This window comes from Pleurodeles waltl, chromosome 1_2, assembly GCF_031143425.1.
Source record: "Pleurodeles waltl isolate 20211129_DDA chromosome 1_2, aPleWal1.hap1.20221129, whole genome shotgun sequence".
NCBI classification, from domain to species: domain Eukaryota; kingdom Metazoa; phylum Chordata; class Amphibia; order Caudata; family Salamandridae; genus Pleurodeles; species Pleurodeles waltl.
This window is the reverse complement of record NC_090437.1, coordinates 125,861,438-125,888,268: the sequence shown is the minus strand read 5'-3', so window position 1 is coordinate 125,888,268 and position 26,831 is coordinate 125,861,438. Positions and strand designations below refer to the sequence as shown.

Below are 26,831 nucleotides of genomic sequence, written 5' to 3'. Positions count from 1 at the left end.
GAAGTACCTTCAACCAGGCCGAGTAGAGAAGCATATAAAGGGAATCCATTGCCTTTAGTTTTTGTTTTACCCCTCAAAGGAGATCTGCAGCTGCTGCACCTGCCAGGTGTAGTCTGGAAAAAAAACAGATCACACAGTTTTCAAATGAAGGATTTCCAGTCTGCCAGACAGCCTGTAGAACTGCATCCCTATCCCTATAGTTAAGCATTTTTGCAATGACTGTGTGTGATGCGACCCCCACCGTTGGCAATGGGGCAAGGGCATGATGTGTTCTTTCAACCAACAAACAAGAAGACAAAGTTGCAGCCAGGAAGGAGTCCCTAAGCCAGAACTTAAGGAACAGTTTGGAAGACTGGCCCTCAGCCCCCATCCAGGAAACCAACAAAGTGAAGGTTACAACACATAGAGGGACCCTCTGCATCCTAGACCCTATGCTCCAGGACTTGGTCTTTGCTGAGAGATCTGTCAGAGCATTTTTCAAGACTGCCACTTCCCCCTGCAGTTCAGTCACATTCGGCTCCATAGCCAGTGATCATTCAGCCACTTTACACATGTCAACTCTTCAGAGACCAATCTCTAAAGAAACAGCATCTATTTTGGCCTCCACCACCGTGCTAGACACCTCTATAGCTGCCAATATCTGGATGCCCATGTACCCAATCCCCCGCAAGGCCCACGCTAGGTGGATCACCCCTCACAGTTATCCCGGGGCCTGTGAATTGATCTACTGTAGTCTGCTGCACTCCTCTCTGCCCCTCCCCATGGTGTCAACTCGCCAATAGGAGAAAGGAGATGGAAGTTGAAGCACCACAGCCCTGAAAGCCCTCTGGGGCACCCACTGAACACAAAGCAGGACATACCCTGCAGAAGGAATAGTTAGTACAGAGTGTATGAGGTCAACAGAACTGTTCAGTGCCTGAAATCCAGTCTGATGAGGCACATGTAGGTGTAAGGTGCAGGACAAGGTCCTTAGTGCGTCACTGGGCACCTACGCATCTCATGGTGCCAACAGCCAACATACCCCAACAGGGCCTCAAGAGGACCAGGAAGGCAGAATCAGCATAAGAAACAAGCTCAGGGTGGCCCAAAAACCCCAGTCGACCCCTTCAAAGTCAAGTGCACTCGGAGAGGTTACAGGTTAGCCACCAGGTGCTGGGAGAGGCAATGAGCAGGGCACAAGCCTCAGAGGAGTCAGAAATAGAAAGTGGTGCTGTGTGGGGTCTCAATGCGGGGCACAGAGCAAAGGCCACAGGGCTCCTCGCTGGCCACTCAAAGCTGATGAAGAACAAATCTGCCTCCAGGCATGCAGGGGTAGTAGGAGTTGCTATGGTGAACTTGCCCGTATGGCGCCCACACCACGAGCACAAGTGCCTCGTCTATAGTGGAGGCTCAAAGGTCCAATGTGTGGCAGGCAGAATGCAGTGGTGTCTCCCTGCTGCAGTTGAGTTCCAGCGCCACCCTAAATCAACCGGGGTGCACCCTCACCATGCAGCAAACTGCCACACTAACCTGCGGGCCCATGCCTCAGGACTCAAAGTAGAACTCACCTCTGTGGAAAGCAGACAAACCCTTAGGACGGCCCACGGAATCCAGGTGGACCCCACAATCACATCTCTTCACCAGGACGCCTGCATTAGGCCACCCGTGACAGGGCTAAGTCCCATAACAGGTCTCCCCACAGACAGCAGCAGACAGCCCATCGGGGCACTCAAGGCTAGTCAATCCAGCAGGAGGCAGCGCTGCAGTGCCGCAGCCGGGCAAAACCAATCACTAGCCACCATGAGGGTGGCACTCCTCCATGCAGTGCACCCCCACAAAGTCTCTAGAAGTCCTGGGCCCAACAAATGCTAGAATACGCAGTACAGAGCAGCAGCCGGGGAATTCTTGGGACAGCCCAGGGAACTCAAGAGTATCACCATGTCAACACGGGAACGCTGCCCCTACAAAGCTGCTTGGGCCAGTCCATCAATGAATCCCTCTTCCAGGAAACAACAGTTCTTCAACTGGGGCAACCACCGAGAGTGGGGTCGGAGAAGGCCCGTCCACCAACCCGCCCACAGCATACATCTACCGCTGCTGCGTTAGGAGGTCCTAGCATGGCAGCAGTACCGTGGCAGGAGCTATCACGTCCTGGCTGCAGTCTCAAGCAAAGCTGCACCAACGTCGACAGACTGGGGTGCCGCAATCACACTGCACCTCCTGAAGTGCTCCCCCATTCAAAACAGGGAGATCCGAAAACTGTTTGGTGAAAATTGCAGAGGGATGACTAGGATGTTCATCTTGGCCACGCCCCGCAGACTTGCAAATCTTTAATTACAGTACACGCGTTAGCCGCCCGCTGTGGCCACACCCATAGGAACCTAGAGCAAGAATCTACAGCAAGTACAATTAATTTAACTACACCATCTGCATTTTGAGGCCTGCACTAATGATCGAGATACACGCACTGAAGCAGGTTATTTGAAACTAACCAGGGTTTTTGCGGTGGACAATCAGCGGTGGAACCTTTAATTTGTTGGCAAATGTCACACCTAAGGACATATCGTTTTGTCTGCTTGTACAGACCATGTCACCAATAGCGTTTCTGTAGTAGAGAAACTGTTGCCGCCCGCCACACCTGCTTGAGCAAATGCTACACTGTCATGAGCAGCTATTATTACTTCTAGCCAGCGGTCCCGGATAGGTATCACTCTATCACCAACCCCAGGGATGCTAGCAAAAGGAATGTTTTGGGCACTCAACTGATGAGAATATTTTGCTGGATATTTTTTAGGTAAGGGTGTGGCGCTGCGCAAAGCAGTGACAGTAGCCATAATATCTTCATCCACCCTTATATGTGAATGAATAATCACAGCTGCAGTTGCAGTCTTGACAGCAGGTTTGGCTGCTTCATCAGCCAATGAATTCCCTACAATGTGTATTCCAACAAGCTGGTGACAATGTGTGTAACATATAAGCCCGTGGCAAACTGTCTTTAAGTTGTGCCAACTTTACCCACAGCAGTTTATGCGTTATAGTATTCCCTTTTGAAACTCTAAATCTATTGAGGTGCCAATAATGTACGTTTTCATTGAAAGACTAGACACAATACGAATCGCACACTATAAGTGTGAGGAATTCTGTATCCTTATTTTCTAGTGCCAGAATTGTACTGCTAGTTGTGCAGTACAATCCACTAAGGATTGTGTAATTGTTTTTGGCCATCCTTCAAAGCACCATGTACTGAGGTGCAGGCCGCAAAGTATTGATGTTTGGTGCCCATAGCAGGCTGGGCTGAACGATCAGTATATATTATGTATGGAGACTGTTTAAGAAGCAATATATCAGTGGACATAGGGTATTCCTGTCCACATTGAAGACATTATGGAGTTTGTAGGGTAGGGTCAAAGACGCAATGTACATCAGTTGCTGTCAGGGAAGTGTCTCATTGTACCCATCTAGGATGTGATGCTTTCACATTAGAAAAGCTGGCCTCTGCAACAGCCTCTAAGGCTGGAATAGGAGTAATCACAATTATGGGGGTCATTCCGACCGTGGCGGTCGGCGGTGAAGCGGCGGTAAAACCGCCAACAGGCTGGCGGTCTTTTTTCTTGAATTCTGACCATGGCAGTTACCGCCATGGCCAGCCACCGCTTCACCGTTCCGACCGCCACGGCGGTCGTCACATACCGCCGGCGGTATTCCAACCCGCCTGACCCCGGCCTACCGCCATGGATTTCATGCGCTTTGGGACCGCCATGAAATCCATGGCGGTAGGCACTATCAGTGCCAGGGAATCCCTTCCCTGGCACTGATAGGGGTCTCCCCCACCCCCAACCCCCACCCCGACTCCCTCCCCTACCCCCCTCCACCACCCCTGCCACCCCCAAAAGGGTGCAGGACCCCTGTCCCAAACCCCGATCCCCAACATATACACACACATACACACATGCATTCATGCACATACACACACCCCCGCATTCATGCACATACACACACCCCCCGCATTCATGCACATACACACCCCCCCGCATTCATGCACTCATTCATGCACATACACAACCCCCCGCATTCATGCACGCATTCACACACCCCCTCAACATACACACACGCACACCCCCATGCATGCACACAACACACAACACCCCCCAGCCCCCTTCCCTAACGGACGATCACCTTACCTGTTCCTGGTGATCCTCCGGGAGGGAACGGGACCCATGGGGGCAGCTCCGCCGCCGCCGCCACGCCAACAGAACACCGCCACAGCGAATCACAAATCGTGATTCGCTGGGCGGTGTTCTGTTGGCGTGGCGGTGGAGGTGGAGCTACCTCCACTTCCCTGCCTGCCGCCAGTATGGCTGTTGGCGGCGCTTCGTCCGGAAACGGGCGGAGCGCTGCCAAAAGTCAGAATGGCCCGTGCAGAAGACCGCCAGCACTGGCGGTCTTCCGTACGGCGGTCCCTCGGCGGTCTTGAGAAAAGACCGCCGAGGTCGGAATGACCCCCTATGTGTTTCCCCTGAGCCAAAAGTCCTTCCTTTATAACAGTCATTTGAACTGCAGTCAGTATTTTTTCAGTGGATGCAAAACGCACTGCAGCATTAGAATATAAATGTGATTTATATGCAATGCGCCATATTTGTAAACGGTGGAACCTGCAATTATACAGATTACCAAGTTTGTTTTATTGACATGTGTGTCTAGATACAAGAATGTCAGTCTGTAGTGATGTAAGAATTTGTGTATGTTCTGATGTCCAATGTGTACTGGAAAAACCAGGACAAATTAAATTGTACAATGGTTTTATGCATTGTGCATTACTTTGTATGGTTGTAAAAGAGCACATTTCTCTAAGGAATGTGGTGGCAGACTCTTACCCTCATTTGCTAACTCGTATGCTAAAAATAGGACACTGAAAGAGGCAGTTTGGGTTTTCTTTAAATTAAGTTTGTAGCCATGTTCAGTAATGAGATCTACTCTGGCTAAATGTGCGTTTAAGTCATCAACCGTGAGATATATATCATCAACGTAGGCCAATCCATCTGGGCGAATATTATGGAGAACTTGCGTTACTCAGGCAGCAAACAATCCAGGACTGTTCTTGTACCCCAGAGGGAGTGAACAAAAGTGATGTTCTGAGCCTAACGCAGAGAACGCAGTTAGATCTCTGCTTTCAGGCACTATATTTTGGCAGAAAAAAAACATTGGACATATCCAAGGTTGTGTTTTTTTTTGTTTTTTTTAAGGACAATATTGTTAATTAAAGCCATACTATGTGAAATGGGAACTGCAAATGTGCATGTATTACTATTTAAATGTTTATAGCCCAATACTATGCAGTAGGAATGATCTGGTTTAGTGACCAGGAATTAAGGGTTATTCACAGGAGATAGAGTCCAATCACTCCCTAATACTCTAATTGTGAGAGAATTTCCCTCACAGGAGCTTTCGCTTCATATTTTATTTGATATCATGGTTGCACTTGCGGATTGGACCATATGGGTATAATGTGATAAGATGAATCCTTGTCCCGGCCTAGATGGTTGCTGTATAACACCAGAACTTGTGCAAGAGCCTATTCTGCAGAATATGCTTATTTAATCTTGTCAGGGATAAGAACAGACAAAGACAGTGATCTTCATCATCATACTGTTTATTTCAGGTTCATGATCCATAAAACATGCAACAGTTAAAATCATCGAAAATGTTAAAATTTAGCATAAACAATAAAATCAATATTTAAAAAGACTATAAAATCTGGATTAAAAACGATAAGTGTTTCTTTAGCGTAGAGTACAGCTATCACCTGCATTGGTTCATTCAGTTGGGAGATATGCCTCTTTCTCCTCCCCGGAAAAGAGAAAGAAAGATCTTAGAGAAATGCTAGATTTACTCCCCCTTAATAGGGCATTACAGATGTAATAACTGTACGGCTTGTAAATACACAGAGAATACCAAAAACATTGAGGTGAATGGAAAAACACACCAACAGGTTTGATTTCCGAAATGTAATACAAGAAATGTCATATATTGTATTAAATGCCCCTGTGCACAAAGATTATATAGGACAAACTGTACAACCAGTAAAAATACGTATTTTACAGCACACGTCCAGGATCAGATGTAAAGTACGGGGTGTACCCTTGGTAGAACACTACATAGAAAAAGACCATAAAGATGAAGATATATGGTGGTTGACACTATATATGGCTGAATCAAAACAATCAGGTACAAGGATAACATCCATTCTAGCTAAAAATCTAGGCGAGGCTTATTGAAAAGTATGGCACAGCTAGACCAGGTTTAAATGATCTTAACGAAATGTGGGCCTTAATAAGAAACTAACAAAAACAATCGGCAATGGAATATATTGTTATTTATGCACATCAAGATACTTCCGACATGGGATGCGTGCATAGATAGTGGGCCACTTGATAAATGTGCAGTACGAGGTCTTGATAAGGCTAAGTTCAGGCCGTAAGCAGCGTTTTGGAACATAACATTAACTTGAGCTACATTGGACTTATGGCATTTAGACAACACAGGAAGGTATTTGTAGCCAGGCCCCATACATTTTGTACATTGTAACATGCCGCCACATTATCTGTTAGATGCGGCTTATTTGAAGGGAATAGTTAAACCCTTCAACAAGACGGGGCTCACACGCGCAAGCCAATTCATAAGTTTAGGAGTAATACCTGTACTTTTGATACTTTGACAAAAGTGAACACACCGGAAATCTCAGACTTTCGCATCAGCTTTGCCCTATACATTTTAAACATTTTGTACGTGGTAGCATTTCCGCCACATTATTTGTTTGACGCGGCTTATCTGAAGGGAGGAGTTAGACCCTTCAACAGGATGGTGCTCACACACGCGAGCCGATTTGTAAGTTTGAGATGAACGCTTGTATTTTTTGCTACCTTGACGAATATAAACACACCGGCAATCTCACACGCAGGTCGGCAGCCGTCCCCGCATATCGAATGTTAAAGAAAACAACGTAAGTAAAATAAAACGTAACAATGTTATGAGAGACAAACTATTTTTGACCCATTTAATTTATGAGTTTCTGATGATGGTTCTAGCAAAAGGAGACAGAGGCATATATGCCGGATAATGGTGAAAGTGTATATGGTTCCCCAGATGTCTCGCTAATAAGGGGAATGCCTATTTGAAAACACTAAAAAGGTCAGCAGGTATAAATATATGTGAATGGCTAAAAATAGTCACTGAGTACACATGGTATGTAGAATATATCAGATGGGTGCGACACCTAGATATATTGAGTTATTTTACTTATAATGTGGTTAATGCGTTCAAGCACAACCTCGGAAAATACAGTAATGGTTTTAGCACTGCATGTGGCTCGGAATAGAATGTAAGGAAATAGAGAATGGACTTGATTGTTTTATCTCACATGAGTGCTATTGAGATTTGGTCTAGAGAAACGATGGGAACACTGATAAGGTGTCGACTAGACATAATGGTGAACAGGGTGTGAAGTTCCCCTGGCGGCAACAATTATGTTGCAATTTAAATTAAGACTAAAGAGTAATATACCTTAAAATTGCATATATAGGTACCGCTTCCTATGTCCTGATGAGGCCTGAAGCTGGAAGGCCCAAACGCGTCGACTATCAACCTGAGGAGTGCTATGAATTTTGGAACTATGAAACTATGATATGGGATTATACTGCAAATAATTAACAGGAATAAGTGATTGGAGTGGTGGTATTAATCATTAATACCTCAGTTTGGAACACTGCTCGCTTGAAAAAGGCTTAGCAGCACATGTATCTGAACAACTCTGTTGGAAGCTGTTAGTGCAAAAGACTTTTTGAGCACTGAGTATTGAGTGGTATAAATGTCAAGCTATTATGCATTCAGCACTGAGATGTGTATATATATTTTTTACGTAGATGTTTTTGTATATTCTATGTGTTAAATGTATGTTGGTTGATATCCTGCTGATTTGGATCTTGTAATTAAAATTATGGGTCAAGTTCACTCCATGGTAGACAAAATCTTGGAATTGCTCGATAAGGTTTTTTTTTTAGACTAATATGCTATTTCACACGGTCTTACATGGACTTGGCACCATGAATTTTGTTTTGCCTATACTTAGCTCAAGCCCTTGATCGGCACAGAAAGCCACAAAGGGATTTAAAACAGCCTGGATACCTGCAGGGGTTTTGGATATAAGGAAAGTGTCATCCACAAACAGTAGTGTAGGGGGTTTTAATAGCACCTATTTTCAGGGCATCTATGCCAGGGAAGTCAAGGACCTGAACTAAATAATTGATATATAAGGAAAAGAGGGTTTGAGCGAAAACACGTCCTGTTGGATGCCTTTCTCAATGTTGAAGGGGTCGGTCACCTCCCCATTGTTCTCATACCTAACATGTGTGCAGTTGTTGGCATGAAGCCTAATGAGTACTACCAACATGTGCTCTAGGACCCCTGTATGTTTAAGCACCTCACAAAGTCTGCGGCGAAGGACCAGGTCAAATGCTAATTTCAGATCGACAAAGGCCACATATAAACAGACGTTCCTTAACACTACTTTTTTCCAGTAAGTAATGCAGAAGTGTATTAGTTAGTATAGCATGCTAGTTTTTGGCCTGAGCCCTGCCTGGAGGTCCGGAATAATGTGGTTCTCTACAGCTGAATCAGTAAGCTATTCCAAAAGTTGTCTGCAAAATAGCTTTTGTAAGTCGTCTATTAAGCTGACGGCTCAATAGTTGGAGGGGTCCCCATGCCTGTCGTTCTTGTATATGAGGATAAATTTGGTGCTCTGCTATTATTTTGGTAAAGGACACCATTCAGAAATGCCTGTGTGAGGACAGTAAGACAGGGAACCCATATTTCTGGCTCGGCCGCAAATAAATCAGCCGGGATACAGTCCGGACAGGGGCCTACTTGGGGGTAATGAGATTTAAGGCATCAAGTGTGTAGGAAGTTGGCTCTGTATATACTATTTCAAAGTAAGAAATAGTGTGCACACTATTCAAGGGTTCCCCTTAGAGGTAAGATAGTGGCAAAAGTAGATAATTCTAATGCTCTATTTTGTGGTAGTGTGGTCGAGCAGTAGGCTTATCAGAGGGTACTGTTAAGCATTTGTTGTACACACACAGGCAATAAATGAGGAACACACACTCAAAGACTTATTCCAAGCCAATGGGTTTTTATATTGAAAAATATCTTTTCTTAGTTTATTTTAAGAACCACAGGTTCAATATTTACATTAAACACTTTAAATGTAAGGTACTTCACTTAGATACTTTAGGAACTTTGAATGAAAACAATATCATGTAAAAATGGCAATAAGCTATTTTCAAAGTGGACACAGTGCAAAAATCAACAGTTCCTGGGGGAGGTAAGTAAAGGTTAGTTTTGGAGGTAAGTAAAACACTTACAAGTCTCAGTCCTGGGGCACAGGCAGCCCACCGTTGGGGGTTCGAGGCAACCCCAAAGTTACCACACCAGCAGCTAAGGGCCGGTCAGGTGCAGAGGTCAAAGAGGTGCCCAAAACACATAGGCGCCTATGGAGAACAGGGGTGCTCCGGTTGTAGTCTGCCAGCAGGTAAGTACCTGTGTCCTCAGGGGGCAGACAAGGGGGGTTTTGTAGAGCACCGGGGGGGACACGAGAAGGCACACAAAGTACACCCTCAGCGGCACAGGGGCGGCTGGGTGAGCAAAGCAGGCGTCAGGTTTTGTATTGGTTTCAATGGAGGGACCCGGGGGGTCACTCTAGCGGGGCAGGCAGGCACAGGGGGGGCTTCTCGGGTCAGCCACCACCTGGGCAAGGCAGAGGGTCGCCTGGGAGTCACTCCTACGTCAAAGTTCGGTTCCTTCAGGTCCTGGGGGCTGCGGGTGCAGTGCTGGTTCCAGGCGTCAGGTCCCTTGTTACAGGCAGTCGCGGACAGGGGGAGCCTCTGGATTTTCTCTGCAGGCGTCACTGTGGGGGCTCAAGGGGGTCGTCTCTGGTTACTCACGGGCTCGCAGTCACCGGGGAGTCCTCCCTGAGGTGTTGGTTTTCTGCAGGTCGAGCTGGGGGCGTCGGGTGCAGAGTGTAGAGTCTCACGCTTCCGGCGGGAAACGTGAAGTCCTTGGAAGTTGATTCTTTGTTGCAAAGAAGTAGCTGGTTTTGAACAGGGCTGCTGGAGTTTCTTGGTCCTGTAGTCCAGGGCAGTCCTCTGAGGCTTCAGGGGTCGCTGGTCCCTGTCGGATGCGTTGCTGAAGCAGGTTTTCGAAGTTGGAGACAGGCCGGCAGGGCTGGGGCCAAATCAGTTGTCGTCTTCCTCCTTCTCTGCAGGCTTGTAGGTCAGCAGTCCTTCTTCTTTCTTCAGGTTGCAGGAATCTGATTTCCTGGGATCTGGGGAGCCCCTAAATACTGAATTTAGGAGTGTGTTTAGGTCAGGGAGGGCAGTAGCCAATGGCTACTGTCCTTGAGGGTGGCTACACCCTCTTTATGCCTCCTCTGTGTGGGGAGGGGGGCACATCCCTAATCCTATTGGGGGAATCCTCCAAACTCAAGATTGAGGATTTCTCAAGGCAGGGGTCACCTCGGCTCAGGACACCTTAGGGGCTGTCCTGACTGGTGGGTGACTCCTCCTTGTTTTTCTTATTATCTCCTCCAGCCTTGCCGCCAACAGTTGGGGCAGTGGCCAGAGGGGCGGGTATCTCCACTAGCTGGGATGCCCTGGGGCACTGTAACAAAAGGGGTGAGTCTTTGAGGCTCACCGCCAGGTGTTACAGTTCCTGCAGGGGGAGGTGAGAAGCACCTCCACCCAGTACAGGCTTTGTTCCTGGCCACAGAGTGACAAAGGCACTCTCCCCATGTGGCCAGCAACATGTCGGGTGTGTGGCAGGCTGGCAGGAACTGGTCAGCCTACACTAGAAGTCGGGTAAGTATTCAGGGGGCATCTCTAAGATGCCCTCTGGGTGTATTTTACAATAAATTGCACACTGTCATCGGTGTGCATTTATTGTGCTGAGAAGTTTGATACCAAACTTCACAGTTTTCAGTGTAGCCATTATGGAGCTGTGGAGTTCGTGTTTGACAAACTCCCAGACCATATACTCTTATGGCTACACTGCACTTTTAATGTCTAAGGTTTTGCTTAGGCACTGTAGGGTCATGCACATATGCCCTCACCTGTGGTATAGTGCACCCTGCCTTAGGGCTGTAAGGCCTGCTAGAGGGCTGACTTACCTATGCCACAGGCAGTGTGAGGTTGGCACAGCACTCTGAGGAGAGTGCCATGTCGACTTAGTCATTTTCTCCCCACCAGCACACACAAGCTGTGAGGCAGTGTGCATGTGCTAAGTGGGTGGTCCCTAGGGTGGCATAAGACATGCTGCAGCCCTTAGAGACCTTCCCTGGCATCAGGGCCCTTGGTACCAGGGGTACCAGTTACAAGGGTCTTACTTGAGTGCCAGGGTTGTGCCAACTGTGGAGACAAAGGTACAAATTAGGGAAAGAACACTGGTGCTGGGGCCTGGTTAGCAGGGTCCCAGCACACTTTCAAATCATAACTTAGCATCAGCAAAGGCAAAAAGTTAGGGGGTAACCATGCCAAGGAGGCATTTCCTTACAAAGTGTTTTACAGACAAATATCAGAAGGGGTTCTGGTTGCTTAGATTGGGCATTTACCCCGTAGTTTTCAGGCTCCCAGATCACTGCTTCATTTTCGGAATATACGTTGTAGGTAAAAAGTCACTGGTGTGACTGCATGGCAGCAACTGTGTGCTATTATGCCCCAGAAAGTTATGGAGTTGCCCGACTTGGCAGCACATACTAGGTCATTCCAGATCTCATTCTCCCAATTCAGTTTAGCACGGGCTAGCCCTTGCTTATATTCTCTGTGCTACAGGGATAGCACTCTGGTCTTTGGCTTTTAAAGACTTTAGCAACACAGCTTTCACCTATCTACACTCATCATTGTACCAAGAATACGTGGCAATTTTTGTCCTTGTCTTTTTTTTTTTGGAGTCCTTGACAATAAATCTCTCATGGCTGCAAACAATTCCTCAAGGCAAGCAACTATTGCATTAGGTCCTTGTAGGAAGTTGGCTCTCTATATACTATCTCAAAGTGAGAGACAGTGTGCACAGAGTACAATGGTTCCCCTTAGAGGTTGATAGAGGCAAAATTAGATGATACTAATGCTCTATTTTGTGGTAGTGTGGTCGAGCAGCAGGCTTATCAGTGGGTAGTGTTAAGCATTTGTTGTACACACACAGGCAATAAATGAGGAACACACACTCAAAGGCTGAACTCCAGGCCAATAGTTTTTATATAGAAAAATATATTTTCTTTATTTTAGAACCACAAGATTCAAGATTTGAGTTAAGTACATAAAATGCAAGGTACTTCACACAGGTAAGTATAGAACTTTGATTTAAAACAGTAGTACACACAGTTTAGGTTAAATGGCAATAAGGTATTTTAAAAGTGGACACTGTGCAAAAATCAACAGTTCCTGGGGGAGGTAAGTTTGGTTAGGTTTCTCAGGTAAGTAAAGCACTTACAAAGTTAGTCTCCTGGGCATAGGCAGCCCACTGTTGGCAGTTCAAGGCAACCCCAAAGTCACCACACCAGCAACACAGGGCCGGTCGGCTGCAGAGGTCAAAGGAGGGCTCAAATCATATAGGCACCTATGGAGAACAGGGGTGCTCTGGATCCAGTCTGCTAGCAGGTAGGTAACTGCGTCCTCTGGAGCAGACCAGGGGCACTTGGGGGGGGGGAGGGAGGAGGGGACACACAAACAGGCACACAAAACACACCGTCAGTGGCACAGGGGTGGCCGGGTGCAGTGTGCAAAGTAGGCGCTGGGTTTGCTGTAGGAAGCAACGGAGGGACCCGGGGGTCACTTAAGGGATGCAGGCAGGGCACAGGGGGGCTTCTCGGGCCAGCCACTGACTGGGCTAGGAAGAGGGACGCCTGCTGGTCACTCCTGCACTGGAAGGTGGTTCCTCTCGGTCCTGGGGGCTGCAGGTGCAGTGCTTGGTCCAGGCGTCAAGTTCCTTGTTACCAGGCAGTCGCGGTCAAGGGGAACCTCTGGATCCTCTCTGCAGGCCTCGCTGTAGGGGTGAAGGGGGGTCGACTCAGGTTACCCACGTTGTCGTAGTCGCATGGGAGTCCTCTCTGCGGTGTTAGTTCTCTGGAGCTCGAGCCAGGGGTGGCGGGGCAGAGTGTGAAGTCTCACGCTTCTGGCGGGAAGAGAGAGTTCTTTAAAAGTTGCTAAAAAGTTGCAAAGTTGTTGCTGTTTTTGAACAGTGCCGCTGTTCTCTGGAGTTTCTTGGTCCTTCGGTTTCAGGGTAGTCCTCTGAGTCCTCAGAGGTCGCTGGTCATGTCGCATGCGTCAGTGTGCAGGTTCTTTGAGTCTGGAGACAGGCAGGTAGGGCTGGGGCCAAGTCAGTTGTCGTCTCCGTCATCTCTGCAGGGTATTCAGGTCAGCAGTCCTTCTTGTTGTAGGTTGCAGGAATCTGATTTCCTGGGTTCAGGGTCGCCCCATAATACTAAATTTAAGGGTGTGTTTAGGTCTTGGGGGCAGTAGCCATTGGCTACTGTCCTGGAGGGTGGCTACACCCTCTTTGTGCCTCCTTCCTGAGGGGAAGGGGCATCCCTATTCCTATTGGGGGAATCCTCCAATCTCAAGATGGAGGATTTCTAAAGGCAGGAGTCACCGCAGGGCACCTTAGGGGCTGTCCTGACTGGTGGGTAGATCCGCCTTGTTTTTCTCATTATCTCCTCGAGCCTTGCCGCCAAAAGTGGGGGCAGTGGCTGGAGGGGCGTGCATCTCCACTATCTGGGATGCCCTGCAGTGCTGTAACGGAAGGCATGAGCCTTTGAGGCTCACCGCCAGGTGTTACAGTTCCTGCAGGGGGAGGTGAGAAGCACCTCCACCCAGTACAGGCTTTGTTCCTGGCCACAGAGTGACAAAGGCACTCACCCCATGTGGCCAGAAACTCGTCTGGTTGTGGGAGGCTGGCAGAAACGGGTCAGCCTAGCACTAGGAGTCGGACTGGTATTCAGGGGGCATCTCTAAGATGCCCGCTGGGTATATTTTACAATAAATCCCACACTGGCATCAGTGTGCATTTATTGTGCTGAGAAGTTTGATACCAAACTTCCCAGATTTCAGTGTAGCCATTATGGAACTGTGGAGTTTGTATTTAACAAACTCCCAGACCATATACTCTTTATGGCTACCCTGCACTTACAATGTCTAAGGTTTTGCTTAGACACTGTAGGGGCATAGTGCTCATGCACTTATGCCCTCACCTATGGTATAGTGCACCCTGTCTTAGGGTTGTAAGGCCTGCTAGAGGGGTGACTTCCCTATGCCACAGGTAGTGAGAGGTGGGCATGGCCCTCTGAGGGGAGTGCCATGTCGACTTAGTCATTTTCTCCCCACCAGCACACACAAGCTGTGAGGCAGTGTGTATGTGATGAGTGAGGGGTCCCCTGGGTGGCATAAGACATGCTGCAGCCCTTAAAGACCTTCCTTGGCAACAGGGCCCTTGGTACATGGGGTACCATTTACAAGGGACTTATCTGTGTGCCAGGGCTGTGCCAATTGTGGGAACAAAGCTACAGTTTAGGGAAAGAAAACTGGTGGCTGGGGCCTGGTTAGCAGGGTCCCAGCACACTTTCAATCATAACTGGCATCAACAAAAGGCAAAAAGCCAGGAAGGCATTTCCTTACAGTACTTGACAGTGCAATGATAAGCTACTCATTTTTTCGAGAGTCTCGGCCGCCTTAGAAAACACCTGCTTCATCAAATCAGGGTGAGCGGCTACATACTCCTATTTTAGTGCTTGTTTGTTATCTGGCAATGTAACCTCACCTGGAAGACTAGATTTCATTGGTACAGAGCCAGTAGTCATAAAGCCTTTTAACTCTAGGTAGAGAGTATTATACTTGCTGTCCATCCTCTCAATTACTGTCATATTCCCCATATGTGGCCACAACTGTAAAGATAACAATATGTAATATATAAGGCTAGACTGATTTAACACTTTGAAAGTGTGAGCAGCACCTTGATCAGATTGGGACTTACCATTACAGGCACCAAGGCCTAATCTCATAGTCATATCCAGCAGTTGATTCGCTAGAACCAAACGTCTCTTAACTTAAGGGATATCTAATTTAGGAATATGCCAAATGGTGTCTTCTTCCTCAGTTAGTCCTACTGGTGAATTCTCAATGGGTTTAAATGTTACATTGCAATAGCCAGCTACTATCAAAGGTATGTCTGCAGATAGGGCACCTATGAGGTGTTCAAGGGTGGTGAAATTGGGCAATACCTTCTTCATGTCTAGAGGCCTATTGCACATGGTAAAGTTATGGAGACATTGATTATTTTTCGCGAGATGGATGCCTAGTAAGTCTAAGGAATTCACACAGTCTTTTAATTGTGCAAGTAAGAGTTGTTAACCCATATACGCAAGTCCCCCGCATCCACATCCTCACCTTGCAGGACAGTTTTAACAAACCCCTTTAGCCAATCAATCTCAGCCAAGAGAATGTCATAGCTAAGTGGTACATTTTCCTGGAATATTTCTTTAATAGTCCCCATTTTGTCACTCTCAATCTGTATATTTAATTTGTAAGGTCTGTCTGAAGGGCTGGCTCGCTGATCTGGGGTTTCAACTTCAATGAAGTAATTAGTGGCTTTCGCACCCAGAAACTCTTGAAAATTCTGGCAAGCTATTGTGAACCTCTGCTACGCTGTCTAGCAGAGTTACTGCCCATGTCTTGTTCTGAAGGAGTGTTCCAATATGTGTGGCACATTTAGCTGAAATACCTGCAACCTTCTCCTTTTTGAACTGGGGGTTTTGTTGTGGCAGTTTCGCTTCCTTTATTATGATGATGTCAGATGAGCATTGTGAGTCCTTTATCGGTTTCACATAGTCTTCTTGTCTGAGATCTGATCTCTTCCCCATCTCACTGATTGATTATCTGGTGAGTCCTAAAAGGAACGACAAGTACATGTATCAGAGTACTGATACCCATCAGGCAGTTTAATTTTATCACGGTTACATAAGTTGTAACGGTGATCAGAGTATTCTGGCTGCGGAGATCCACCCTGTGTTTTTAATTTTTCTTTATTATTCTATTTGTTCCAGCATTTCTTTTTGGAAAACACCTGTTATTATTTGGTATTGTCCTTTTCATAACTACCTTTAAGCTATGGTTTATTTTGTTTGGCTCACAAATTATTTCAACCTACCTGGTGACATCACCAGTGTCAGCAATCATTTTTGGTAGTTTACGCTCCTGGTCTGCCACCGCGAATTGCACAAGGTGTTGGCGTACTGTCAGTGCTGCTGCTTCCCCTTTAATACTACTTAATATGCCTGAGGATACAGTGGCAAAATTGGCAATTCATTTCATCCACAAATCGAGGACAGGGGCTGTCCCGTATTTAATTTTGAATCTGCTTTAGCATGTCAGGTAAAGCAGCAAGTGATGGTGTACCATGATTCATGGTATATTTTGCACCATAGACTGTACCCCAAATGGCGCACACGTCAATATGGGGAACCATTTCAACTGGTAAGCACATGGTGAGTATTCTCTGTTTGTCTTGGGGTCCAGTGGAGGGAAACGCTGCATCAAGCTGATTTGTTTTTTCGACAATCGAATACGGAATTTCCTCCTGTCTGGTAGGAATCTTGCCCATAATATAATTGTTAATTACAGGAATAATCACAGGCACAGCTAACTGTGGCTGGACAGCTTGAACAGCCCTCACTGGGGCAGTTGTTATTATGCATATAACAAACTGTGTTAAACGTCTGTATAGTCTAACTAGATCATTGTATAGAGTGCGTAACTCACATTTAGCGGCAATAGGTTTGGATAAGGTGTGCAGCCGTCTAAGACTGGCTATGTTGCCCCATCATTGCTGAGGGGACCCAGTCTAATATTTTGTAATTCATGTGGTAAGGGAGCCTTGGAACTAATTTTGATGTTCCTGGTATGTTAATACTATTTCTAAATCATATGCTTTGCATTAGCCTTTTATGTCAGCTTCAGTGTGCGTGAGAAAGGTCTGTGTATTAGCATCAACTGCAGGAAAAGTGACCCATGAGCAAAACACGTTAGTTTTATAAGCTTTGTGAGCCTCAGCCACAAAGTTAACATCTCCACCCCCAACAGGTAGCCAAAGTAATGTTAAATGTGCTGTAACAGAATGTCCGCAATTAGCAGGAATATTAATAATATCGCCATTTTAATGAATGCAATCCAGGGAGAAAAATACTATAACAGTGGGGTATTGTTTTGAATGCTCAAGTTTGAACAACCTACAGGCAAAAATAGGTACTTCATGTAATGCTGAAGAGGATAAATCCCCAACACCATGGACTTTTCAGTTCTAAAGGTGTATAGGGGACCTTGAGCATACATAAGAGCAACTCAGGAGACCTGTTAAATAAGTACCTGACTTATAAACGTTGGTGGTGCCATGTTATACAGTTCCCACTAAAAGCAGAATTGCTTATTATAACCAAAGAACTTCAGGATGTAGGGACATCAGGAACAGGATGTACAACATAAGGAATAGTCAGCCCAATTCCCAGCCAGCTCACAATGTCTTCATCTGAACCACTAACATTCCCAGCGCAACAGATGACTTAATCAGCCTCAAACATAACCAATCTGATTCCCAAAGAAATTGTGTGTACAGATCTTACCCTTTGATTGTTTACTTATGCACAACCGTGGTAAAGACAAGAAAGATATGAATAAAGGTTTTAAACCATTTATTTAAATAATCGTATTCTTGCATAGAGAGAATGAGCAGCAATTATTAGGCAGATAAAACAAAGCATTGTAATCAGAATTACCAACATGGTGAATATAATAAATAATACAACCAAGGCAATCTTATTTCTATATTCCTATGTATCACTACCTACTATACTCAGGGCTGCATATCGAACACAGAGGCCCTCATTACAACCCTGGCGGTAAATCCCGCTTTCCGCCGTGCAGAAGACCGCCAACATAACGTTGCGGCCGCGGAATTCCGCTACAGGTATTACGACGCACAGCTCGGAATCTGCCACAATACAGACACCCACACAAGTCCGCCACACCAAAGGTCAGTGATAAACTGGCGATACCAAAACCGACACCATCACACCAACAGGAATACGCCCACACTATCACGACCCACGAATCAACGTGGCGGTCTTTCAACCGCGGTATTCCATTGGCGGTACATACCGCCACGCTAAAAAAACACACACATTTACAAAACACAACCACACTGGACAATTCGAAATACACACACCTGATACACATACACACACACCCAATCCAATATAAAGCACACAACCACATCACCCACAAACCCTTACTACCAACATTTTGAAAGAAGGCCAGAGAGAGAGACTACCTAAAACAACACCAGCATCCACAGACACACAACACCATCACTTACACAACATCCACGCACCTCAAACAACACACACGAACACATCCCCTCACACATCACAACAGACACCACCTCACACATCACCCACACCACATCACGGCACCTCAAAGACACCCCAGGTTCTCTGAGGAGGAGCTCAGGGTCATGGTGGAGGAAGTCATACGGGTAGAGCCACAGCTAGTCGGATCACAGGTGCAGCAGACATCCATTGCAAGGAAGATGGAGCTATGGCACAGAATTGTCGACAGGGTTAACGCAGTGGGACAGCATCCAAGAACAAGGGATGACATCAGGAAGAGGTGGAATGACCTACGGGGGAAGGTACGTTCCGTTCCGTTCCAGGTACGTTCCAGACACCAGATTGCTGTACAGAGGACTGGCGGTGAACCCCCACCTCCTCCCCCACAACTAACTACATGGGAGGAGCAACTCTTGCCAATTACGCATCCTGAGGGCCTCGCAGGAGTAGCAGGAGGACTGGACTCTGGTAAGACATATCTTTACTACTTTATCCCCAACTGCATGCCATCACATACTCCCACCCTTACCCTCACACCCATCACCCCAACAACCCATACCCCACTCACACAACCCACACATCCCAAAACAAAGCCCTGCATGTAACACCAATGCATAGATGTAGGAGGCTGGACTGGCTTGTAGTGGGTACCAAGGGGTACTTACACCTTGCACCAGGCCCAGCTATCCCTTATTAGTGTAGAGGGGTGTCTAGCAGCTTAGGCTGATAGAAAAGGTAGCTTAGCAGAGCAGCTTAGGCTGAACTAGGAGACGAGTGAAGCTCCTACAGTACCACTAGTGTCATATGCACAGTATCATAAGAAAACACAATACACAGATATACTAAAAATAAAGGTACTTCATTTTTATGACAATGAGCCCACTCAGAAGCAAGCAGCACCCGCAGAAGTGCCGGAACAGGCACTACAAAGTGGAGTGAACCGGAGCTCACCCGAAGTCACGAAAGAGGGTCCCACGATGCCGGAGGACAACACAGGAGGTCGTGCACTGCAGGTTAGAGTGCCGGAGACCCACGCTTGGCTGTGCACAAAGGAAATCCTGGAAGATAGCATAGGAGCCGGAGTAGCTGCAAAACACGCGGTTCCCAGCAATGCAGTCTACCGTGGGGAGGCAAGGACTTACCTCCACCAAACTTGGACTGAAGAGTCACTGGACTGTGGGAGTCACTTGGACAGAGTTGCTGAGTGCAAGGGACCTCGCTCGTCGTGCTGAGAGGAGACCCAGAGGACCGGTGATGCAGTTCTTTGGTGCCTGCGGTTCTAGGGGGAAGATTCCGTCGACCCACGGGAGATTTCTTCGGAGCTTCTAGTGCAGAGCGGAGGCAGACTACCCCCACAGCATGCACCACCAGGAAAACAGTCGAGAAGGCGGCAGGATCAGCGTTACAGAGTTGCAGTAGTCGTCTTTGCTACTGTAGTGCTTTCCTCTTATTTAGTTTCTAAGCACTAACATAACACAACAGAAATGCACTTCTGAGGTCAAAGAAGACTTTTATTGTTGTTATATGAATGACGAATTAGTAGCTTTCCAGTCCGCGTTAATCAAACAAAATATATCAGTTTGCAATATACACAGCAGGTTATATTTATAAGATATTGAATGCAAAGCAAAACAAATACTTCACTGTGTAGGAACTATTTACAGCTACATCTTTCTAAGGTCTGCAAGCTGATGACCCCTGTCAGCCGCGAGAAAGAGTTTCATCTACCCACACGGGATGCTGGCAGCTGGCGCCAAGCTCCAGCACGAGGTCCGGCAGATTCGAATCTGACTCTCTGCAGCCTGTTACATTCGTTACAAAGGTGTGCCCCCTCCTCTCAGACCTGGGAAACTGAGCAAGCCTTTTGGAGACTGGCCAGGTCTCCAAGACTACTCCTGTTCCCAAGCTCAAGCGAGGAAAAACAACGCCCATGTACCCTCTCTTATCAGGTCTAGTCTACTGTGAGAGCAAAACATCTTGGTTCATCTGGTGCAAAAACACAGCTTGGAAAAATACAGCTTGGATTCTCAACTGCAATGTCTAACTCCACGTTAAAGGCAATGGGCAGCTAACCTAAATATCAAATGCAATGTCATGTTAAAGGCAATAGGCAGCTAACCTAAATATCAAATGCAATGTCTAGTGTCATGTCAAAGCCAATAGGCATCTAAGCTGAATACAAAATGCAATGTCTTATATCATGTCAAAGCCCATAGGCAGCTGAGCTGAATACAAAATGCAATGTATAATATCATGTCAAAGCCAATAGGCAGCGGAGCTGAATATGAAATGCAATGTATAATATCATGTCAAAGCCAATAGGCAGCGGAGCTGAATAATATATGATATCATGTCAAAGCCCATAGGCAGAATATCTAATAGCATGTCAAAGTCAATAGGCAGCTAAATTGAATACATCATGTCAAAGTCAATAGGCATGCAATGTCAAAGCCAATAGGCGGCTAGACTGGATACAGCATGTCAAAGCCAATAGGCAGAATACAGAATGTAATGGCTAATGCAATGTCAAAGCCCATAGGCGGCTCAACTGAACAAAACATACCATGTGCTACTGGTGAACATTGAGCAACTAATATGCGCAGTGGTGAAACACAAAGTCATTGGTCAAAACAAAACTTATCAAATGGCAGGACATTCCGCCCTTTGACCAATGAATTTTTGTTTCACATATCTCATATTTCAAACAAACAAAAAAAAAACATCAGCACAAAAAAAACATTATGATCAAAGCAATCCCTGTAAAGCAATAGAAGTGAATTAACACATTGATCTCATAACCTTTCACATCAGATACATCTACATAGAAAAGACTGGGCAATTTTTTTATACTCTGAATGAGTCTCTAATTCAACAGTGTTAGCAATTTGATGTGGCATGAGTTCTGCTCATGTAAAGAGGCACGGTCCACCTGAAAGGTTTGCTGGAAGATAAGCAAAAGTCAGAGTTCCATACGAGAGGGAAAAAAAAAAAACACAGCAAACAAGTTGAACTTGAACTGAAGGCGCAGTTTGCGCAAAATGGATCCATGGTGCTGGCACTTTACTCAGCCAGGTTCAGGTTGGGGATTCGGTCCCTTCCCCGACCCCACACGCACACACCGGAAGGGGGACCACACAGTGCACTCAGGGACAGTGGCGAAACGTGGTAGGATCTGCAAAAGAAACCAGTATGACTTTTCTTGCAAATAACATTTTTCATTTAAACTGCACCCTTCCTCTTTCTTTCCCTGTTTTATAATCAGCAGGACGTTTTTGGGGCCCTTTGTTATATTTTCTGCAGGTTCTGGAGGATCACTTGGGGCTTCAGCCCACACATCAGCACTGAGGTTTTTATCTGCTGCGCCACAGCTTCCCTTTTCTTGCACTGTCAGAAGGGCTGGGGCAGACTCCTTCTTTAACAAACCTCCATTCACTGCACTTTTGCCAATTTGGGCCATTCTGTCTCCAATTTGTATGAATGAATCAGATTCTTTTCTAGGTATCAGCATAATTTCGATTTTTCCTTGGTAATTTGCAGCAATCACTCTCCCTAAAACCTGATCAATTTGCCATTTCTGTCCTGGTAACTTTCCTCTCCCCAACTGCTCTGTGACTGCTTGCATGACAGATTGCTTTTGTGCGTGCTGCACAGTTTTTATCAAATCTAGGGGAATGTGCATCTCTCTCATCTCTGCCCACCTGTAAGTGGCTTTTTCTCTCAGCTGTTCACATTTCTGGGGCACCCACTTAGCCATCCCCACTAAGGCAGAATTCTGGGTGTACACTTCTCTCTCTGAATTTTTCTCATTAACATCTGCAAGGTAATTGAACCAGTTAGGTACAAGCCATGTGGCTAAAACATTATCAAAGAACCAAAAATCAGCATACAAATGACACATCTCACGTAGCTCTTGCTTTAAAATCTGACACACATTATACCACGCTGTTCCTTCTCCTGTGCCAGAAAACAACATTTCAGTCAATGAATCATTAGTAAAACAAACATGCTTTTTATCTTCAGTGGACACGAATTCAAATGGTGCACACAATTTCATCGGTAATTCTTTTATCTGTGGTACTCTAGCCCTGTCTTGCAAGTACCAGATCCATTGTATGATTCTAGCTAGGGGCACTATTTTCTTTCCTTGTTCTTGAGTTACATGAACATAAGTATTTCCTTCTTGCACTGCGCAAAAACCTAAAGTCTGCATTATTTCATTTGCCAAATCACACGCGCGCAGCTGCATATTATTTTTCACAGTGACCATATACAAAAGTGTTAGGATTTCACTCAAATGAAGGCTATTCTTTTTCCAAAAATCAAACAAGCTAATGAAACTCGGGGTGTCTTGCTCTAAAATCCTTCGTTTTACTTGTGCATTTTGCAACGGTAACTCGTAAATCACATTCTGGTCTCTCTCGTCCGTGTTATCAGTTAAGGAATGCATTTTGTCTGCCAAAAACCCTGGCTCACACGAAAACTCAGTGCAGCTCGGAGCTGTCTTAACCCCCTCATTACTGGAATGGGACAAGAAAGATTCTTCAAAAACAGCCCTTTTATAACTTTCAGTCGGGCTAATTTGCTCACGTAAATTCCTATTTTCATGTTCCAACTGCCTACATTTCTCCTGCATTTCTCTGTAAGCAGATAAAGGTATCCAGACCTTTCTGTCATCATTACTTCCAAAACACACTTTTTCTACATATATACAACGGGAATTATTTCTCAAAGCATTATCAGGCCTTTTAGCTACACATGCATTTTCTTCTGTAATTCCCCAAACAGAAAACAATTCACAGTTTTTCTTAGCACCATCAGGCAGTTCATCAACACATGTATTCTCAGACATGGTCTGCCGTGCTACTGTGATTCCCCAAACAGAAAACAATTTCTGTAATTCTCCAAACAACAAAAAAACAATTACACTTTTAAAGTGTGCACTTAGAAATCTACTAACTCGTCAAACCCCTTCTTAATCACCTCTTAATGACCGGCCCCACTTCTGGTACCAATTGTAGTGCTTTCCTCTTATTTAGTTTCTAAGCACTAACATAACACAACAGAAATGCACTTCTGAGGTCAAAGAAGACTTTTATTGTTGTTATATGAATGACGAATTAGTAGCTTTCCAGTCCGCGTTAATCAAACAAAATATATCAGTTTGCAATATACACAGCAGGTTATATTTATAAGATATTGAATGCAAAGCAAAACAAATACTTCACCGTGTAGGAACTATTTACAGCTACATCTTTCTAAGGTCTGCAAGCTGATGACCCCTGTCAGCCGCGAGAAAGAGTTTCATCTACCCACACGGGATGCTGGCAGCTGGCGCCAAGCTCCAGCACGAGGTCCGGCAGATTCGAATCTGACTCTCTGCAGCCTGTTACATTCGTTACAAAGGTGTGCCCCCTCCTCTCAGACCTGGGAAACTGAGCAAGCCTTTTGGAGACTGGCCAGGTCTCCAAGACTACTCCTGTTCCCAAGCTCAAGCGAGGAAAAACAACGCCCATGTACCCTCTCTTATCAGGTCTAGTCTACTGTGAGAGCAAAACATCCTGGTTCATCTGGTGCAAAAACACAGCTTGGAAAAATACAGCTTGGATTCTCAACTGCAATGTCTAACTCCACGTTAAAGGCAATGGGCAGCTAACCTAAATATCAAATGCAATGTCATGTTAAAGGCAATAGGCAGCTAACCTAAATATCAAATGCAATGTCTAGTGTCATGTCAAAGCCCATAGGCAGCTGAGCTGAATACAAAATGCAATGTATAATATCATGTCAAAGCCAATAGGCAGCGGAGCTGAATATGAAATGCAATGTATAATATCATGTCAAAGCCAATAGGCAGCGGAGCTGAATAATATATGATATCATGTCAAAGCCCATAGGCAGAATATCTAATAGCATGTCAAAGTCAATAGGCAGCTAAATTGAATACATCATGTCAAAGTCAATAGGCATGCAATGTCAAAGCCAATAGGCGGCTAGACTGGATACAGCATGTCAAAGCCAATAGGCAGAATACAGAATGTAATGGCTAATGCAATGTCAAAGCCCATAGGCGGCTCAACTGAACAAAACATACCATGTTCTACTGGTGAACATTGAGCAACTAATATGCGCAGTGGTGAAACACAAAGTCATTGGTCAAAACAAAACTTATCAAATGGCAGGACAGCTACTTTGTTGCAGTTTTGCAGGCTTCCAGCGCGGCCAGCAGTCGATTCCTTGGCAGAAGGTGAAGAGAGAGATGCAGAGGAACTCTGATGAGTTCTTGCATTCGTTATCTAAGGAATTCCCCAAAGCAGAGACCCTAAATAGCCAGAAAAGGAGGTTTGGCCACTTAGGAGAGAGGATAGGCTAGCAACACCTGAAGGAGCCTATCAGAAGGAGTCTCCGACGTCACCTGCTGGCACTGGCCACTCAGAGCAGTCCAGTGTGCCAGCAGCACCTCTGTTTCCAAGATGGCAGAGGTCTGGAGCACACTGGAGGAGCTCTGGGCACCTCCCAGGGGAGGTGCAGTTCAGGGGAGTGGTCACTCCCCTTTCCTTTGTCCAGTTTCACGCCAGAGCAGGGCTGAGGGATCCCTGAACCGGTGTAGACTGGCTTATGCAGAGATGGGCACCATCTGTGCTCATCAAAGCATTTCCAGAGGCTTTGGGAGGCTACTCCTCCCCAGCCCTGACACCTTTTTCCAAAGGGAGAGGGTGTAACACCCTCTCTCTGAGGAAGTCTTTTGTTCTGCCTTCCTGGGCCAAGCCTGGCTGGACCCCAGGAAGGCAGAAATCTGTCTGAGGGGTTGGCAGCAGCAGCAGCTGCAGTGAAACCCCGGGAAAGGTAGTTTGGCAGTACCCGGGTCTGAGCTAGAGACTCGGGGGATCATGGAATTGTCTCCCCAATGCCAGAATGGCATTGGGGTGACAATTCCATGATCTTAGACATGTGACATGGCCATGTTCGGAGTTACCATTGTGACGCTATACATATGTCGTGACATATGTATAGTGCACGCGTGTAATGGTGTCCCCGCACTCACAAAGTCCAGGGAATTTGCCCTGAACAATGTGGGAGCACCTTGGCTAGTGCCAGGGTGCCCACACACTAAGTAACTTAGCACCCAACCTTTACCAGGTAAAGGTTAGACATATAGGTGACTTATAAGTTACTTAAGTGTAGTGGTAAATGGCTGTGAAATAACGTGGATGTTATTTCAGTCAGGCTGCACTGGCAGGCCTGTGTAAGAATTGTCAGATCTCCCTATGGGTGGCACAAGAAATGCTGCAGCCCATAGGGATCTCCTGGAACCCCAATACCCTGGCTACCTCAGTACCATATACTAGGGAATTATAAGGGTGTTCCAGTATGCCAATGTAAATTGGTGAAATTGGTCACTAGCCTGTTAGTGACAATTTGGAAGGAAATGAGAGAGCATAACCACTGAGGTTCTGGATACCAGAGCCTCAGTGAGACAGTTAGTCATAACACAGGTAACACATACAGGGCACACTTATGAGCACTGGGGCCCTGGCTGGCAGGGTCCTAGTGACACATACAACTAAAACAACATATATACAGTGAAATATGGGGGTAACATGCCAGGCAAGGTGGTACTTTCCTACAATAGACACCCATCACCAAAGCATGTCCAGTACAGAAACTCACTCATGCCCCAAAATCACCAATCACACAAAGACCAAGCCAATAATGCAAGCACAGGAGTAGAGGGTCACTCACCCATTGCACAAGATGGCACACACACATACAATAACTATGCATTTACACCCCAACAGGACCCATACCCAACGTCACCGGACAGGAGGTGCCAGACATATCCAGTCCCCCCACAGAAGAGGCCCACAGTGATGACAGCAGCTCTGCATGCCTGGATCAAGAGGACCAGCCTGGCCCATCGGGGACCTCAGGACAGTCGATTCCCCTGACACAATCACAAGCCACCACAGAGCCTCCCCCCTCAGGAAACACCAGCACAGCACCTACCCAGCGGGCCCATCCCTCTGTCCCCTGGACACGTCAATCAGCAGTGTGTCCACCACTACAGGGAACCCAGGCAAACCCACTAACACAGGATGATCAGGGACCTGGGGCAGTGGCAGTGGGCACACAGTTCAGGGGACAGAGGCACAGGATAAAAGGGAAGCTGGGAGGACTGCTGTGCAACAGGGGGAGGACAGGCCCAGGTAACCCACCCTCCACGAGGCACTCTCCAACATCATGGGAGCTTACCACCATTCCCCAGCGGCTGCAGGAGGAACACTACCTGGGGATCAGGGAGGACTTCAAGTCCATTAACACCACCCTGGTCACCATTGCAGGGGTGCTGACAGACCTTCTCAACACCAGGAGGGACACA

General features: G+C 46.3%; 1 protein-coding gene across 8 annotated transcripts in view; it reads right to left on the bottom strand.

The window, feature by feature from the left end:
• The window catches only part of PAQR3 (progestin and adipoQ receptor family member 3), a 906,524-nt gene that overhangs the window by 210,761 nt on the left and 668,932 nt on the right, over positions 1–26,831 (bottom strand). For 4 of the 8 annotated variants that reach the window (XM_069236807.1, XM_069236809.1, XM_069236808.1 and 1 more), the window contains exon 7: positions 19,949–21,626. The exons of the other annotated variants lie outside the window; for them this stretch is intronic. In XM_069236807.1, the coding sequence (XP_069092908.1) occupies positions 21,598–21,626 (29 nt within the window). In that variant the 3' untranslated portion in view covers positions 19,949–21,597. Of the gene's footprint in view, positions 1–19,948; positions 21,627–26,831 lie in introns of those variants that run through there. 8 annotated transcript variants of the gene reach the window in all.